The sequence below is a fragment of the Cyclopterus lumpus genome, chromosome 9 (assembly GCF_009769545.1).
Source record: "Cyclopterus lumpus isolate fCycLum1 chromosome 9, fCycLum1.pri, whole genome shotgun sequence".
NCBI classification, from domain to species: Eukaryota; Metazoa; Chordata; class Actinopteri; order Perciformes; family Cyclopteridae; genus Cyclopterus; species Cyclopterus lumpus.
The window spans coordinates 13,948,676-13,967,351 of NC_046974.1; the positions used below are offsets into that span (position 1 = coordinate 13,948,676).

Below are 18,676 nucleotides of genomic sequence, written 5' to 3' on the forward strand. Positions count from 1 at the left end.
ACTGATTGTTTACTAATCAGCTTTTAATTGACAAATAGCTTCCCTCACCTGGGTTGAGAGGCAATTACCTGCCCCTGCATTGGCACTTTGATAACAGAATCATTACTGGACATTTCAGCCGGCTGTAAGTCAGCCCTGCGACTCACAGTGGGATCCACTGCCACAACTGTGAGAACTCATTTGAGAAACATTAACTGGCAATGGCAGGCCAAAGAAAATCAATGGAAGCAGCTTAATATGGTCGGACCATGTTGACACTGAGACAACTTGATGGAGTAGAGGACCGAGCAGTGCAATGCCAAAAGGTTTTTACCGGAGTTATTACAATCCAAAGTTACAGTATGTTCATACTAATAAAAAAATGTCCAACTATGTTAACACATTTCAGGGAGAGTACTGGTTAGCAGAGTCAGTAATGGCTTGAATATGTAATGTTATTTTCTATTGCAACCTGTTACCATAGAGCTGTTTGGATAAGATGAACAATACCTCTCGTGTCATCATCTGATGCATCTTCAGATTGCAAGCACACAATACAAACCACCATAATCATATTTGGAAACTTTAATTGTAATTACAACTCAATTTTCATCAACTTGTGATCTGATTCCATTACCACATAATACTGACACTTAAAAAGTCCTGGTTACACTTGATTACATGACATTTCCAGGAAGGGAAGATGTAGCACATTACAGAGATTACAAAGGTGTAATCATAATATTCTTCTTGCAGCACTTAAAAAAACAAAACAAAAACAAAAACAAAAAAAAGTTCTGCTCATTTAGACATTCACCTAACACAGGGTTGTAAACAAATGCTTTTTTCTTTATAGCTTATCATTTGAATTTACACACCTATATGCTGCGTTTAAAATGAGTACATATTAGACCTAAGCAACTCAAAATAACAACACATGCAACATATAATGCTAAATAACTTACATGGACCACAGAGGGTTTCTGTCTAGTGGAATTCTACCATTCAGCTGGACCGGTTCCTTGGCTTACAGCTTCAAATACCGCCACCTAATATTACGTGAGTGACTGACCATGAATGAATAACAGAAGAGGACACTGTTTGCATGTTAGTTCGGCCCTTGTTTTACACACATAACTGCTTACTAACTAACTCAGTGGTTCTCAAACTGTGTGGGACGCAGTGGTATTACAGGTGGGGAATGCAGAATCTAATTTGCATTGTTCTAACAAAGTGATTGCACATTTTATTTGTTTTTGTCTGATGGAGCCATCTGGTTTACTCGAAAGTGATATACATTTTCTTTATTCTATTTGAAAAAGCACAGATGGAGGAGTCGCAAAACGTTATTTCTAAAAAATTCGGCATGGACCAATGTCTTACAATTTCGTTGCAGCATTGGGGCGTGAATATTGTTCTTCCTTCAAAGTGGGGGTTTGAGAACCACTGTAATAATCCAACTAGTAATTTAAATAAATAGTTTTACATTTTGGGAAAGTCGGCAAGGTACATATGTAACTATATTGAGCAAACAAACACGAGTGTCATCATTAATGACTCACCTCCAGCTAATAAGCCTGCTCAAACCAGAATACATCTGAGCTCAGTTATTTTTCTTCGAGTGAACTTTGAGTGAATTTATTCAATGACTCCTAAGACTTACCATACATTATTTTTCCTCAAGTCACAAACCAGTTGGAAAGTAAACCAGTCTTATAACCTTTTTTGCCATTTTGTCATTTATTCTAGGACTAAAGCACAATGTACACAGCCACAACCTAGCAGTCAGAGTTCTTGGTTTTTACAGAAATAGGCATGCAGTCAAAAGGAAAATGCTACATCACATCGCTAAACAAACAAAGACTTAAACAAAGGTTCATATCGATCATCTCCTTCATCTGACACCTGTATGAACCTCTCAGCGCATCAAGATGAGTAACAAGGTGGTATGAAAACGGCATAATTTGACAAGAAATTAACAGCATAATTCATCAGACATTTAAAGAAAACAAAGCAATCCCATTATTTTCACAGATGTTTTTATTTGTCAAACTGAAAGAGCTTTTGTTTGAAGCAACATCTTTGTTGACTGTACACAGTTTCTTACTCTCTGCAGGCTTTAACCTAACCTTATGATAGGTACATTTTCTAAATAGTGATTGACACTCAGACTGACTAAAGAAAAAATATGTGAGCAGCGGACACATAAATACTAAGACAGGATGGGATGAAGTTTCACAATGCACAAGACAATCAAAAGGTACAAAGTAAAGCCTATTAGATCTTTATGATATTCAAGAACATAATGTGCCTGTGGACATCTTTGTTATACTGTACTGTTCAAACTCAAAACATCATGCAAACTTCCTTAAAGCTTTGTGGCAGGCCTGCTGACAGGAAGCTGACTTCAAAGACCAATCAGTGCAGATGCAGACCAATATATAGTTATTTGGCAATAAAGAATTGAAGAGTGCACAAATAATCGGTTTATGCTTACACTGTGTTCATGAACCTAAGGAATGACACTCACTGATTCACACCAATAACAGTTTTCACATATTGGTAATGTACAGCAAAGTCTTTCAGTGTAATTTACATTGAAGTACAGTTTGAAAACATAGCACAACAACATTTTTCCAGGATAGCCTTTTGTAATGTGCCAACCCAGAATACAATAGGCTATACTCATTTCCAAATATCCAGGTAACAATCAACATTTTTTTACGTTTCTTTTGTTTTAATGGTTACTTGTCAACTACAACATCTAAGATGATGGTATGCCCTGGAACGCAACAATGCAAAGTAACATTATCTTGCTGTGCTTTTAGAAATTTGTCAAAAAAAGTATAGATTTAAATGCATTTTCATTTGTTGAATACAAAGTGATGAAAATAACAGTGTTTGTATTTCTAGTCTAGTCAAGAAACCATAATTATTTGGAGAGGTTGGTGCATTGAATTAAAAAGGTTTTCTGTACTTTCTCCTTCAAGCTGGGCTGCAATCTCAGAAAGAAATGCATTATATTACTACAATATGAAATGATTGGATAGTTAAGTGGCTGAAAGCTGGTAAGTCTTAAGTGAAACACGGAGCATAAAAGTAGCTCCCTTCAGCTCTTATTCTGGCACTCAAGAGTTTTGGGAATACTAGTTAAGAGTGGGAAGCATAGAGTCATCCAGGACTATTTTTAAACCGTGTAAAATGGGGCTGTAAGGTTCGACATTGCTGCAATACCTCAGATACTGGTTTACTTCCATTCATTTAACTAGCCAAGCATTACGGTTCATTTACTGCAGGATGCAGCCAACAGCAGAATCCATACAGTGAAAACTGCATAAATAGAATATGTTGACACGATTGGCATAACGGCTTTTCATCCCCTGTAACCTGAACGTGTCCAAATGGTTTGCAGGAGCTAAACTATTTTAGCATGCAGATAGCTGCTGTCATGTTATGTGAAAATACCCACAAGCTCTTTAACATTTTATTACTATAATTTATCATCCAGCATGAATAAAGATCAGATCTCCTGAAATGTTCACCTATCCATATTAGTTTAGAGTTCGGTGTTTTTATTATCATTCTAGGTTTTGAGATAATGAAATATATTAACATATTAATATTGGATATTTTCTCTTATTTGAAAAATACATTAATTATAATTTATCATATCAAAGGGATTAAAGAAATTATAAGACTGCTATCAATATTCGGATTATGAATATATGAACATGATTTAAATAGTTGCACTCATTTGACATTTTCTTTAAATAATGATACGGAACAATCTTTAAATGTGTGGTCCAAAATTATACATGTGTGGGTTATTATTATGAATGGCATCGATCCTGAGCTTTGTAATTAATACAACTTAGATCTCCAAGACAACACAAAGACATTAAACACAGCTGTTATGCATCTGACAGCTGAGACAAATAAATCTAAATAAATACAAAAAAGAACAAGCACGAACACTTATTCAAAATATCTTAGAAAAAGTGTAGTGATAATCTAATACAAATAAAAAATGAAACTCCTTATGAGAGCTTTAAGACTATTCTGCTAGAGACAGCCTTTAAGCCTCAGCGTCATGTTTAACTGCAGTGCTCGTTTATTGTCTCACTTATCAGTTATCTTCAATACGCTTTTGCAGTGTGTTGTATTGTTTCAGAACTATTTAGAAATGCACATAAAAATAGGTCCCTAAATTAAAGCCATTGCTCTCAGGGCTGGAGGTTTTAAATGATTTGTCATAATATACATTTATAATTCACGCACCATGCAATTTCTTAGTCTTTTACATATAATACAAGAGCATTACTAGTGTTTTGATTGATGTAGTAATGTCAGTGTCCATTAGGGTAAAAGCATGACTTGAGGAAGTGTCATAATCAAAGTAAAAATATATTTGAGAAAGTGATAATAACATGTGATCTCTACATGGCATTTTAGACAGTTTAGTTATGGTATGAAGTTGGTTAATTATGTCCAATGAAGCACGGCCGACAGATTTCACATATTTGTTAAAAAGTGACACTGTACAATAGCTTCCATGGCAACAAGTTAAAACCGCAGGGAGAACCCCCCCACCCCTCCCACATATATTACAGAAGTTCATTCCAAACGGGTTGGTACATCTTGAGAAGAATAAAAAGACAGAAAGATCACACTTTAAAGAGGAAACTAAAAGACATACGTAAGTGATCAAGGGCAGGTTTTAAATCATTGTACAAAAAGAACAAACGGCAACCCACCACAACCAAACACGTATTCTTGAAAAATCCATTGGAAATTGATTTCTTTTTACAGGTTGCACAGTTTATATTTGAAATACCGGGTGAGATACTCCAGTATGCCCAGGGACAGGGGGGAATGGCAATAAAGATGGAAGGAAGGACTTCACTCTTCCTCTGTGCATCCGAGTACTTCTGCACGCAAAGTGATCCTGCCGTACCATGACCAGGGAAGGATCCGGATGAGTCGAGCGTAGATGGGTGGATCTATCACATTCTTTCGGTGTGTGTCGTTGTCAAAGTTCCCTTGGAATACCTTTAAAGACAGCAGTATGAAGCAATTATTCATTTTGAAACCAGAAACCACATGTAATGCTTTTTTTACTGAGAGGCAGGTGCAGAACATTCGTGGTACATCTCTTGCCTGATTTTTCCAGACTGTTGCCTTCGAAGTCTCATGCATGAACAGGTACTGAATGAAGTTCAGCCAATCAGAGCTTCAATCCAAGGACTGCCAACAACAGTACATTCTCTGAATTCAGTCCTATTCATGGTTATTTCCTTTCATCCACCGCACGTCATCAACAGTTTCCCCCTGTGTGCGCTGTTCGAGCACCACAGCTGGAAGTTCCACCTCTGCAATTAGTGGCAGACATCTACTATAGTTTCTCCTGCTTAAGTGGTGTCATTAACATGCACCTTATGCTTGTTGGTCTGGTTTTTGCCTTCATTTTTGTCGGACATTCTTTTGAATTGTTCAACCTCCGATTTCATAGAAGACTTTGATGGTTGCCAGAAATGTTGCTATAAAGGGGAAGTTGTGTTTCTCCAGTATTGCTACTTTACAACTCATATTGTGCTACAGACTGATATTCATCCTGGATCAACACACTACTCTGATTATGTAGCCACTGGCACATTCTTCACTGAAGTGCTGAAAACCCAGTGGTAATCTAATTTAGGATAAACAGTCAAGTCGTTAAGAGAGAGATTTCAGTGTCTGCATGACTTTTATACCAATTCAATGACATTTAAAAGCCTTTAGATAAGCCTTAAGAGAACAGTTCAAGGGTTTACTAGATTCAAGATTCAAATAAGCTAATTGTCTTACTGGGATGTGTGCTCACTTTATGATTATTAGGCGCTTTGTGTTGGTGTTTGCTTAATAGACAGTGAAATTAAGCATATAAGAAATAAATGCACCTAAAGGGACTGCTTCATTGAAGGGTATGATCATTTTAATTAAACAGACATGAATATGCCTGTGTAATTGGGATGTAATGGGACTCACTGTTGAGTGGCAAGGAAAATCAACGGGCCAAATCCAAGCAGGTGCTGGACACAGGATGACCAGTAAAGCTTATCTTTAAAATACTCATACAGGAGATGGTTTACATTTAAACAACCAACATTAGGTTTCACCACAACACGTGCTAAAAATCAATGGACAAGCACCAAAACTACTTGTCCCTCATCAATATGCAATAACTGGGGAATTATGCCCACTTTTAAAATAGTGTGCCCACTATATGCACCCGGGTGGGCATGATGCTAGCTAGGGCAGTTATGGCATTTTGTTGGCGTGATTGCGATTGAATGTGGGCATTGCCAGTTTAGAGTCTCCAGACTGAATCTAACCGCCCAATTGGGCCCAGTGATGGCAGTGTCTGCAGATGGAATCGGGACGGTATATTTGGACCAATTCAGGGGCATCACTCATCTCGAGTCTCAGCCGAGTCAGCAACCCTGCCCGACGTGTTTCTTCAGGCATGCCGAGCTTAAGCCAGAGCTGGGCCAGGGCCCTATTTATCGTACGTGGTTCAACTAAGTCGATCAAATGTCCTAGCAATCTTAAATTAACACGATGATTGAAATCAGGCTATCTCGGTTTCTCAAAGGCTGATCCACGCTCCAGACGTCAGTACTCGGGATAGTTGCGCGTGCCCGTCCTACTTCAAAAGAGGGAAGCGTCGATCACAGAAACCATATTTTCTAACAGCACAAAGGAAAATAAACTCATAGGAAGAGACTCTTTTTTTTGTCCGCTGAGCAGGAGATGATCATGAACGTATATGAGGGATTCCAGACCATAATCATGGAAAATCCATCACCGCCACCGCTGCGAGGGCTAGACAAGAAGCATGACAACATATCAGACAAGTTAAATGCGTAATGCTGCGTTCACATGAATATTCGCAATGAGTTTACTCGCGGGATTTTACTCGCCCGACTATTTGTGGTTTGTTCATTCAATTAATTCGCGCTGGAGAGGGGCGTGGCTTATCTCCGTGGAAACAGTTATAACTTCCACCATCCACCATGGAAGAAATAACCACTATTTCTGCTTTATACTTGTTCTGGAAATCCCACAAATATTGGAACATCTAATGGCCTTGTGTTTGGGTTCATAACATTAATATCATATATATATATAGGTAAGTGGTTGCATGAAATAAATTGATCTAAATCCAGATATATTTTTTAAGTTGACTTTACTTAATTTACTTGTCAATATATATTCATAATTGTACCTCAGCTATTTAGTTAGTTTACAATGTTCATTATACTAAAATTAATGATGATTCAACCTCTGACTCCTCTTCCTTGCACGTGTTTCCATTAATACAACTACTTTTGCTCAATTCTTTATTCTGTCATTTTATGTGCTTTAGTGAGTTACACTTACTGCATACCTTAAGCTTTATTCATGTGACAGGTGTCCACTTTCATTACTTTCCTTATTTCACATGTCTAACACAAACAAGTGCAGGCCACCTTTTCATCCTACATTCTGTCATTATTTTTTTCCTGCAGTGAAACCCATTCCCTCTCCTGTTTTTCATCTATATTTATATGGGACTTAGACTTTATTCCGACAAGGTTTGCATCTGCAGACACGCAAACAACATTAACGTTACATCACATGGCATTCTGCCCTCTGTCATTTCTGCCTCTTTCTCTATATGTCTTTTCTGTAAACTTAAAACCCACATGGTAGTGCTTAAAATGCTTTATTTCCAACACTATTTCTGCTTGAGAGGTCATTTAATGTATGTTGTAATGATGAAGAGTATCTGCACATATTTACCTTCATTTCAAAGTGAAGTAAAACAAGCTTCTAATTGTAATTCAGTGTTCAGGCTCCAGATGTATTTACTTAATAATAGAAAGTCAAACCCTTCAAATAACAAACAAGAAGCAATGTGTCTTAGAAAGAAACACATAAAACAACATTTATAGACATGAATCTGTCTGAATGTGGCCATGTTGCACTTTCTATTGAGCTGGCTTACAGGCTGACAGATGCATGGACGTTTAATTAGAGCTGGATCCTCGGTTGCAGGGTCTGCAGTACCACCAGTTTCTGTTGTTCTTTTCACTTTTGTTTGTATTCCAAAACTGCAACATTTGACACCGGGAAGTGAGGAATGTGTTGTTTCCAAGAGTCTTTCCACAACTGTAATGTCACAACCACGGCACATGACAGCACATATAAAAAGGCAGGACAGGAAGACCACGAGAGCAGCAGCTGATTGAAATATGACAAGAATCTCACCTCGACTGTCTGGGGACCTGCACAGTGACTGAGGCAGTGTGTCTAAAATAAACTGTCTGGAACAGGATGTGTGTAGAATCACAACAACTAACACGGTTAGGGAAAAATACGAAAACTGAAAAGGGATGAGCAGGTTGATTAATGAATCCTGAACATATTGCTAAACAAAAATAAGTGTGGAAGATAATTCAGGGACAGAAAGAAAGTGAGCACGAAATACTGTATGTCCCTTTGATTCACGACACTGAACAATTACACATATTTGAACCAGAGCCAAGCTCGATAAAAGCAGCATGACCCTTCTTCTGACACGTCCAATAGCATTTTAAACTGGTTGCTGCCATATTAGCAAGGGTTGAAAGCTTCACAAGTATGCCATATGTTTATAATCAAGAGTAATTAATTGTGAATGGCCAAACAATTCCTTGATGGATCCGCTCTCCAGTTTCATCAGAATTGGACCAGTTGTATAATAATATATTCTACTCAAATTAATTGTCAGTTACAAAGCCAAAGAAGATCGATCAAATGTAATTATGATAACTGAATTATGAATAGCTACATTTAGAAAACTACAACACTCCTGTTCTTTTTTTGTCCTATACCACTTAGTAAATGGACATCCACATGCATACTGGTGGAGTTAGTTCAAAAACAGAGAATAACTCCCAATCATTGGGAACTTAAGTACTATGACAATGCTGGTGGGTTTCATTTCAATTACATAGTTTAAGTTAGATTCTGTTGCCAAAGTTATACAGCAATGCAAGTCCAAAAGAACAAAAATAACAAGCCAACAGACTTCAATATCCACAACCAAGGTATTTTCATCTTTTGGTCAAATATGGGGGAAGTGGTTGAGAGTAAGACTCACTTCATCGTCCCCAAGCATAACTATTTTATCCAGAGACAAAGGTCTACAGGACACATTTCTGACTTCAAACTGACACAGTAGCCACAACTCTGCTGCCTGTATTGATTTTCCAGGCTGGTAGAGTCAAGGGTTGGCATTACTAAGGCCCCCATGCTCCATTATTTAAACCTGCTGCATAGGTCAAGGGAGCATGACACTCATATCTCTTTGCCCTCATGATATTTTAGAAGGGCCAGATGACACCAGGGAAACATGGCCACCTCTTCATTGAAAGGTCAAGAGGAGCCTTTTGGCCTAGAAGAGGTAGTTACTGAACTACTTCTTAAAAGAGGATGGAGATATGCAATCTAGTTATTTGTTTTTCTAATCCTGAGGTGCATGAAACTTCACAGCCAATAGTTTACATGACTGCAAAAAACGAAAACATATTAGTGGTTAGTTAATCTTAAGATGATGATCTAACATCCTCTACCCTCTGACCTGGAGGGAACTGAGCGCTCTTGTGGCTAATAAACTTGACTGCCTCCATAAACTGACTGTGTACATATTGACATCCAGGAAAGAACCGTGGTGCAGGACTAGTCAGTGTAGTGACCTCGGGGGCAATGGGAATGCAGCTGAGCCGATATGTATAATTATGGAATGCATCACAGTTTAATTATGTTCAAACAATGGACTATGTTGTTACTCGTCTCAGTCACAAGTGCAGTCCATGGGTATTTGGGATTTATGTGTGCAGAAAAGGCGCTCTATGGATTTTGTAGGGGATACTATTGTGTGTTTGCTCCACTGTGTGCCAACATCTGTATTCTGACAGAGCCTCCTCTCTCAATCTAGATCTAACTGCCTGCAGCCTCTGCCACACAGGAGCTGGAGGGGGGAGCTGAGAAGAATACTTACAAGCCCCCCCCCCCACACACACACACACACACACAAAGCATTGTGGTGTGGGAGGAGGAGCCTCAGGAGTCCAACAGCCAAATGTGTCCTCTAGCATTAATGGCTGCTTCAGCTGTCTGAAGGGGGAAACACCTTGAAGAATCATAAATCTGAGCAGCCCCCTGAATCCGTCTGGAGACAAACTGATTGACATTCTCAGAAGCCTTGCTTAACACGCCTGCCCTCTAATACAGAGCGCACACACTCAGAACCTGGTTTTGCTCTGACTGAGACAGCAAAAACAACACAGGGGACGGCTTTATATGGTTATAGAAATGGCTTCCATCTAATTTAATGGTATTTTTAAATTCATGTGTAGGTTGACAAAAGGGCTGCTCCCCACTGAGTTATCTCTGAAAATGAGATTTAGAAATAAAACATAATAAACAGAGCAGGTTCCTTAGAAGCCACCAGTACTTTTCTCTCCTTCCATTTGCTATCTCAGCTGATTCTTGCCAGGCCTTCGACAGTCATCCAGTGCTCGGTCTTGTGATTATTCGAGTGAAAATCATGCTGAGCATGCAGTGGCCCGTATCCAAAGATAATCGTGGGTGTTGAAATTATAAACTCCTCAAGCGAGGAATGTGAACTGCAGAGATGGAAAAATATTTCCGGGCATAGGCTGCTGCACTAGTTCCCACAACCAGGATACAGGGATGAATTGACATCTGGCTATTGAGGGGGCATTTTCAAGGAGCTGTCATATTTCCTTCTAGGTCTACCACATTGAACAAAACAAATTAAAAAGCCTTTGTTTCAGACAATCAACTTTTGAAATGGCAGTTGAAGTTATCCCACAACCTTTACAAACTGCTCAGAAGCAGTTGTTATGAGAAAGCCCAACATCATAGCTGATGCTTTTATGTGCAAAGAATGCAAGGCATGGGCTGCAGTTGAACCATGAAATCAAGTATGACGGCAAATTAAAAAGCCATTTTAAAATATCCACAAATGCTTCCATATTGTGTTATTGAATGCCAAAATGAATGAGTGAAAATACATATTGAAGATTAAATATAGAGCAATCAAAAACAATCTGTCTCGCAATATGAATCAAATACTATTAAACATATGGTACTCAAGGCACTCAGATTTAATTAATCCGGTGCACACTTTTACACTCGGTCACAAAATAAAATGCGCAACTACAACTCTTTCAACTGAATGTTACAACATATATAGATCCTAACAGTTTGATTACATATCTTATACACACTGTGATTTATATTTATTAATGAAAATGTCTTCCGCAAATAATCCTTACACTTTTTATATGATCTTAAATACTTCAAGACAAGTACGATTTATATTACACTGCAGATTTGAACATATTATACAGTTGATAATGTTGATATATCATGATCTTGTATAATACTGTGAATTATTTTGAAAGCACCTCTACAGTATTTTATTTGTGCAAAATGCATGTATGAATCATATTAGATCTTCTGATTTAGCATAGTCAACACTTTAGCAGTCCATGAATAAGCAGACAAAGTTGGGCTCAATAACCAGACAACAGCAGAGTAAACACTATCTCTTAAAGACACGGGGCCTCAGCGCCCACCGTAACACTGGGCCTGCAGCCCTCCTGATAGCAGCACAGAGGCTGCTGCTGTCCTGCTCTGTCTCTGTTGTCGTGGGCGATTGGAATGGACATGCACTCTGTTGAAGGGCCGTAAACAAGATTTTCAGCATAGCACTGGCCAGGCCAGGTTGACAGTCCAGGCTTATCTGATCCCAAACCAGAGAGGCAGTATGAAGACCCGGCAGGCTCAGTTTGAGCCACAGATAAGAAAATGCTACAGGGAAGTGGAGAGGAGTAACAGACAGGGCCTGAAAAGGAAACGTCCACACTTTATACTAAACAACCTTTTGCGAGTGTTTTTGTCTCTCTTAGGTTTCCGTCTTTCCTTATCCATTATTTCTGTTAGCTCTCTCTACCCAGAATGACCCTTTTCTCATAATGTGATATATAATTCAAAACTTTCAGTACTCACAGTTCCCACGGGCAGGCATTTATGATTCTACAGTATTTGTCAGTGTTTGCTATGTGCACATGATAACAAAGATGTGTTCAATCTGATTGTCAGTTAACATTGGTCAAAAATGACCAAATACTGTGTGATTTGTGTTTGATTGTGTTCATTGCGGGCTGTGAAAACTTCTTACCTTGTCCTTCCCCTGTTTCTCATCTTGATATACTTTCCACCGCTCTCCATTATTACTGTATGCCAGTTTGTAAGAGCCAACAAACTGGACATGGCCAAAGTCTTTAGCTCCCTGGGTAATTATACCTGTGACCTTGGTAGGCACACGCAAGTCCACCTGAGAGAGGGAAGAAACGGAGAGAAAGATATCAGTACAATAGTAACTTTCTCAAGAAACCTAGCAAGTAAAAAAGTGTGAGAGATGCAGAATCTAGTCAGCATCTTTTTTTCTTTTGATGTCATCAGAGGATTTACTGTATAAAAGACACATAAAGTCAGTTTAAATTATTCACAGAATATTGAACAACAAAGCTAAGTCCACAACCTCGCCTCAGCAAAACAGAAATAACACGCTGCAGCCGCTTCGGAGGCTGCTCCATCTGGGTTAATTTTTAATAGGTTCTCATTTGTTGCAAACAATTTACAACGCATGGATGCTCGGCAGCAAACACACAGATTGATATTTATAAAGAAATTGTAGCATTCAGTTATGCTTTATTATTTGGTAATGTACATAACACTGTTGGGCTAAGATTAAAAAACGAAGTTAAGATGAACCCAAAAAGAACGACAAAAAGAATAAGTAGTATCATAACTCCACAAAAGATGTGAATAATTGCATTTTCACATCTTTTTAACATTTAAAGATCACCAGCTCATAGTCAAGGCAGGATAAAAAAACAGTGTCACACGAATCCGACAAAACAAAAAGGCTCTGTGTAGATTAAACAAATAAGCAAACAAACTGAATGCAAAAGTTGTGACTCAGTTCCCTCACAGTCCCATTGCAGAACACCAGTGTGCACGTCATGGTAAGATGCTAAGCTGCACTGCACCTTTAGTGCCTGCAATATGTTAGAGCTTCTCTTTCCTCCTAGCTACTTTAAGCTTGAGGACTGCTCCCTTGGTATCACATGGGTGTTCTGAGGTGCGGTAGAACCCTGCTCTGTACATAATTAGGCATAGGCCTGGGTCCTGACACACATGTAGACAAAGCCATGCCGTAGAATGTACAAGGCAAACTCTCAGCTTTCTAAAAAGGCATCCAAGTGGATAAACTCCCAGTTCTCCATTTGTGAGATGTTAAGCTAATGAAAGTGGGACAGCAGGTTACAGGTATGCAATTATGCAGATGCTGCACAGTACAACTTTAAACAATTCTCTGGTTACAGATATGTAATTATGCAGATGCTGCACAGTACAATACAATATTCATGACGTTTCTCCTTCCAATGGTGGCAGCCTCTGCATCTGTTTGTTGTTTTTGGTAAAGTAATGCTCATTTCAGCCTCTGAATGCGGCTGCGGCAGCTGATCGGAATATTTTCCTGTGTTGTATATGAATACCTTTAAACTACAGCTCTGTTATAATAACAATAATGTCACAGCAACAGCAAAAGAAACAGTGGCAGGGGCTGCCTGGTTGATTTAGAGGGGCATGACACCTTGCATTGTGAGGCTTTGATTATGCTCCAGTTGCAGAATGTTGAGGTAATCCCGTTCTACTCAAGCAGTCAAGTCTGCCACCAAAACAAAGGCAGGCTTGAAGGGGAACCTTTAATTGCTGTCACAGGTAGCGGTCAAAAAATACAACCGCCTCTAGCGACGGCGCCTCTCAACACTTTGATGGCCCAAACTGAATTAGGGGGCGAGATAAGCTTGTCAAAGCAAGGCCTCTCCTGCCGCCCCCACCTTCTGTTTTTTCCCACCTCCACGAGCTGTTAACCCAGACAAACTACCGTGTGAAGTCTTTGTAGCAATCGCAGAACGCTCATGGCATACATGTTTCAAAGAAATAAACCATGAGAATCAATTTTAGGATTTTGCTCGCTGTGTCTGAGATTAAAAATAAGATTCATGTAGCTCAAATCTCAGCCTCCATTTTTCCCAACAGTACAGCTGCACATTGAAAAGTGAGAGAGAGTCATTTACATGTACTTGTTCACTTCTGACAGACAAACACTCATCTCCCCTGCTCATTAAGAAGAGAGTCGGTGTGTAAATCTTGTGTCCCCATTTGAAGTGGCTTTGACATTGCAGGATAAAGAGATTAATGCAGTGAGTCAGCTTCATAAGGAGCAGAACAACAAACTTTTTTATGAATAAAGCACTTTCATGGCATCCTGCTGACATTCTCCCTCCAGCTGTGCTAATATAACTGTATATGCTGAAGACTCAATCTTCAAAGCCTGTGGGACATTTAATATGTGTTTGCTTATACTTTCTTTACATTGTCTTAGGTCACAGTGCAGAATTCCAAACTGAATGCACACAACAGATGAAGGAATGAGTAGAATAGTGCTTCGGCCCATCAAGCCCTCAACAGGGCTTGTTCATGAGAGCTCTAAGCTGTGGAGAAAGTTTCATTGCTCTTGGAAAATCTTCAGCGAGTTATTTTCCTAATCATACGCAGAAACACCACATCATACTAAAAAACGTTGCAATGTAAACCTCATGTTGTTCCTTAACATTAAATAAATGATCCGAAGGAGAAACCCTGGAGGGGTTAATTGGGCATTTAGGAGGAAGGGACAATCTTATGAAAGATGCAACATTTCTGGAGCTTGACCAATACTGATAGTCAAGATATCATGGTAATGTCCACTGTTTATGTCTTTGGTTCCCATGGAGGGAACGGTGAACTCCATGGTGTGCTTTTGGCCATAGAAGAAGTGTCCTGGGGGAATGTGAGTTCTATTTGCATGAACTTTAACAATGTCAGATATGCCTGCTATCTGAATATAGTTTTACATTCCGCGCTGCTGCAAGCCTACCATCTTCAGAAAAGCCCCTCAACCTGAAAAGCAAAGCTTAAATGACTACAAAAAGATCGATGAAGCTGAAGGTGGACCGTTTTCAGACAAATGGCTGACTGAGTACAGCACTTCTCTACTGAGAGCAAAGAAAAGCCTGTTTGTGTCATGACACCTTTCTAAATGTAAAGAAATGTGCCATTCCACACAGAGGTGAGCTGGTTGAGCCAGTTTATTGAGATGAACCAGGAGGCTGAGTGTCACTGAGCGTGAAGGTTCGTTCTGTGACGTGTATGACTTTTCCTGTGGGAAAGCACATCATTGTCCAAGGAAAGTGAAAATGAACAGTACTGCAATAGGTTGTGGCATACGTACAGCCCTACTCAGGCTAATTTCTTTGGGCTGATGTTTTTGCTGAGACTCAATATTCATTATTTTATTTGTTTAGTTTATTACTGTAGAAAACACACAGCCGGCAGCCCCTCATAGACTTAGATTTTTGGATCACACGCACGCGCTCGCACACACACACACACACACACACACACACACACACACACACACACACACACACACACACACACACACACACACACACACACACACACACACACACACACACACACACACACACACACACACACACACACACACACACACACACACACACACACACACACACAGTGTATGCCAAACACTTTCACATGGCGAGGACATCGCTATGCATTGAACAACCTTCCCCTCCTATTCACTCTAGTCTTCATGCCAGCACACTTACATGAAGCAGTGTTGCATGCAACTGACATTAAATTATGTGTTATTATTATTAGAATATGTCTTCACAGTATGTCTAATATCCTTAAACACATAATGAACGGCACCTGCATCTAGATAACCTCAGGCAATCTGCAAAGAATGAATAAATCTCTTTTTCAAAAACACAACGCTCACAGTGCAGTCACGCATTTTTAGTCATAATTCTATGGGATACAAATGTCTGTCTGGTGGTCGGCCCATTGATCCACTACTTAGGTCATGGACTTTAGAAACACAGTGCATGGTCAGCATTTTGTTTTGTAGACATCTTGCTCTCCATCTATAATTTAACAACATAACATGAGTGCTTTAGAAAAAAAACAACTTATAATTCCTATTCTTTTCTCCCATGAAATCCACTACATTAAAGCACATTGCAGCACATACATTACTACCTGAGGTTCTAATGGGCAATTCAGAGCACACGGCCATAAAACAGAAGGAGCCTCAGTGCAGCGTGTCAAGTTAAGTCTAAATGGTTGATGGACCAATGAAGGGAATTGGCCATGGCAAGAGGAACAGGGAGTAATCAACCATGGTGGTCTGGATCATTTGGAGTTATTACAGCAAAGAGAACAGCATCTAAAGAACCAGAGAGTTGCATACTGTGTCAGCATGAGTCAGGTGAGGGATCTATATGCGTAAGTAATAGCCTTGACGCTGCACTAGTAAGGGACTTGGGGGATTTCACACTCTGTTTAATGTTCACTACAACTACACATGTGATAGACACTTGCGTACTGATCAAATCTAAAGTAGTCTGTCTCCCGGAGTGATCTTGTCTGAAATCAAATCTGTAATTCTTGCTGGAGGAGAATGAATGCCTCCTGTTTGAATATTAAGCATGTGTAAAATGTGAAATGATTTAATAATATAAAATATGGTGTTCCTATTCTGAAAATGAGCATACTGGTTTTTAAAGTTCCTTCAACGAGGTGAGTTAAAAATCAAATTGTTTACAAGTCTGGCTGCTGCACAAACAGCTCATTGTTGCTCCTCCTTCCCCTTTCCTGCTTCTCACATGGTATATAAAATATTCATATCAAATTATCACACGTGTGCTCTCACACACACACACACACACACACACACACACACACACACACACACACACACACACACACACACACACACACACACACACACACACACACACACACACACACACACACACACACACACACACACACACACACACACACACACACACACACACACACACACACACACACACACACACAAAAACAAGGTGTGCTTCGCACGCAATGAAAAAGGGAACCATATAATTGCAAAACAGATAACATTTATGAACAAAAGTGTTTTTTGCAATATCATAATTATCCTGAAATGAATCAATGTCCAGTATTCTAAATGTAAATGTAGTACTAATGTTTAAGTGCGGTCCACACTCTCCTGGGCACATAACATAAAGATGTGTGATGTAAACGTAGGATACCCAATCTCTGCTGCACTGAATTAAGTCCAGGCGCCATCGCTTCTGACAATTACTGCAGATCCCACGATTAGAACAGGCGCTGCTTCAGACTCATGAATCACTCATATATATATATATATATATATATATATATATATATATATATACACATGCTTCCTACGGTAGCTGAGAGGTAGAGAGAGAGAAATGAAGATATGGTGTTGAAGGATAAGATGGCTTCCTTGGGTAATGAAAACAAAAGAGTAACATTACACAGGTTCCAAGCAAACCTGTACATTAAGGCTATAGTTGGAGGGAGGGGACACTAAAAACCACCCAATTGAATTAGGGAAGCAGATAGATTTATCCCCCCTTCCGTAACTTAATTTGGAAGCTAATTAAATAAGCATACTAGCTGAAGGGAAATTGAATAAAATAGAGCCACATTGGACAGGATTAAAATGAGGCTCTGATGATAATGCCTTAATGAACTTTACATCAGGCATGTTTTCAAATTAGTGTGGATACTTCTCAATTCTCCTTGAATTCTTGGATAATGTTTTCTAGATGATTGAATTGGCAATAGCTGCTGGCAAAAAATGTTGTCAATCAAAATTTGAGAACATTTTTAATATGAAGGTCTACAACTGGGTAGCCAGCACTTCCATATCGAGTATCAGATGGATCCCATCTGACAGGCTTCTCTATAGGAGTTGGATAAGGACCCACAACAATCCCTCTTGATATCACCCTGATTGCCAAGTCTTGTAATCATGCACTGACTGTAGCTACACAGGTTCACATTTGATCATGCCTTTCTGAAACTGGGCTGGCACATGTGCCAAAGCAAATTGTGGCTGAGCAATTTGCAGTCATGGTTACATCTGTCATCCTGGCTACAGTGTGCAGTGCCATAGCTCAGAAGAAAGAAGATGCAATGCTGTTGGCTTAGTTGGCGATGTGTTTCCTACTGTGTTGGATTATTAATATTGTCATGGTAATTCCTGTGAAGGTTTAATCAAAATGCAATTTACATGCATAGGAGTGTAGATGCAGCCCGGCCGACTAGACGGTATGCTCAAGCCACTGTTCATGCATTTCATACTTTTTACAGCATCACAGCTGTGCATAAATGTATGTGTGCTTCTCAGTGGTGGCAGTAACAGTAATCACCTGGAGAAGTGGTCCCTCTAACGTTCTGTTACTTTAATTAGTTCAGCAAGACATTTGGCTGGAGGTGCCGTTTTCGTTTATCCATTTTCTTGTGGAGAGTAGTATGACAAATAATAATAAAAGGCTGAGCAGTAGAATAAAGGAGGTATCTCTAATGTGATTAGAACTTTGAATGGTCAGATCTGCAGGGACAAGTGCCTCTATCTAGT

General features: G+C 39.3%; 1 protein-coding gene across 1 annotated transcript in view; it reads right to left on the reverse strand.

The window, feature by feature from the left end:
* Window positions 1–4,878: 4,878 nt before the first annotated feature.
* Window positions 4,879–18,676, reverse strand: part of LOC117735920 (EGF-like repeat and discoidin I-like domain-containing protein 3) — a 61,261-nt gene continuing 47,463 nt past the window's right edge. Inside the window, exons 9-10 of the mRNA XM_034540839.1 lie at window positions 12,254–12,409; window positions 4,879–5,028 (exon numbers count right to left, since the gene is read on the reverse strand). Coding sequence (XP_034396730.1) covers window positions 4,879–5,028; window positions 12,254–12,409 — 306 coding nt within the window. The remainder of the gene's footprint in view (window positions 5,029–12,253; window positions 12,410–18,676) is intronic.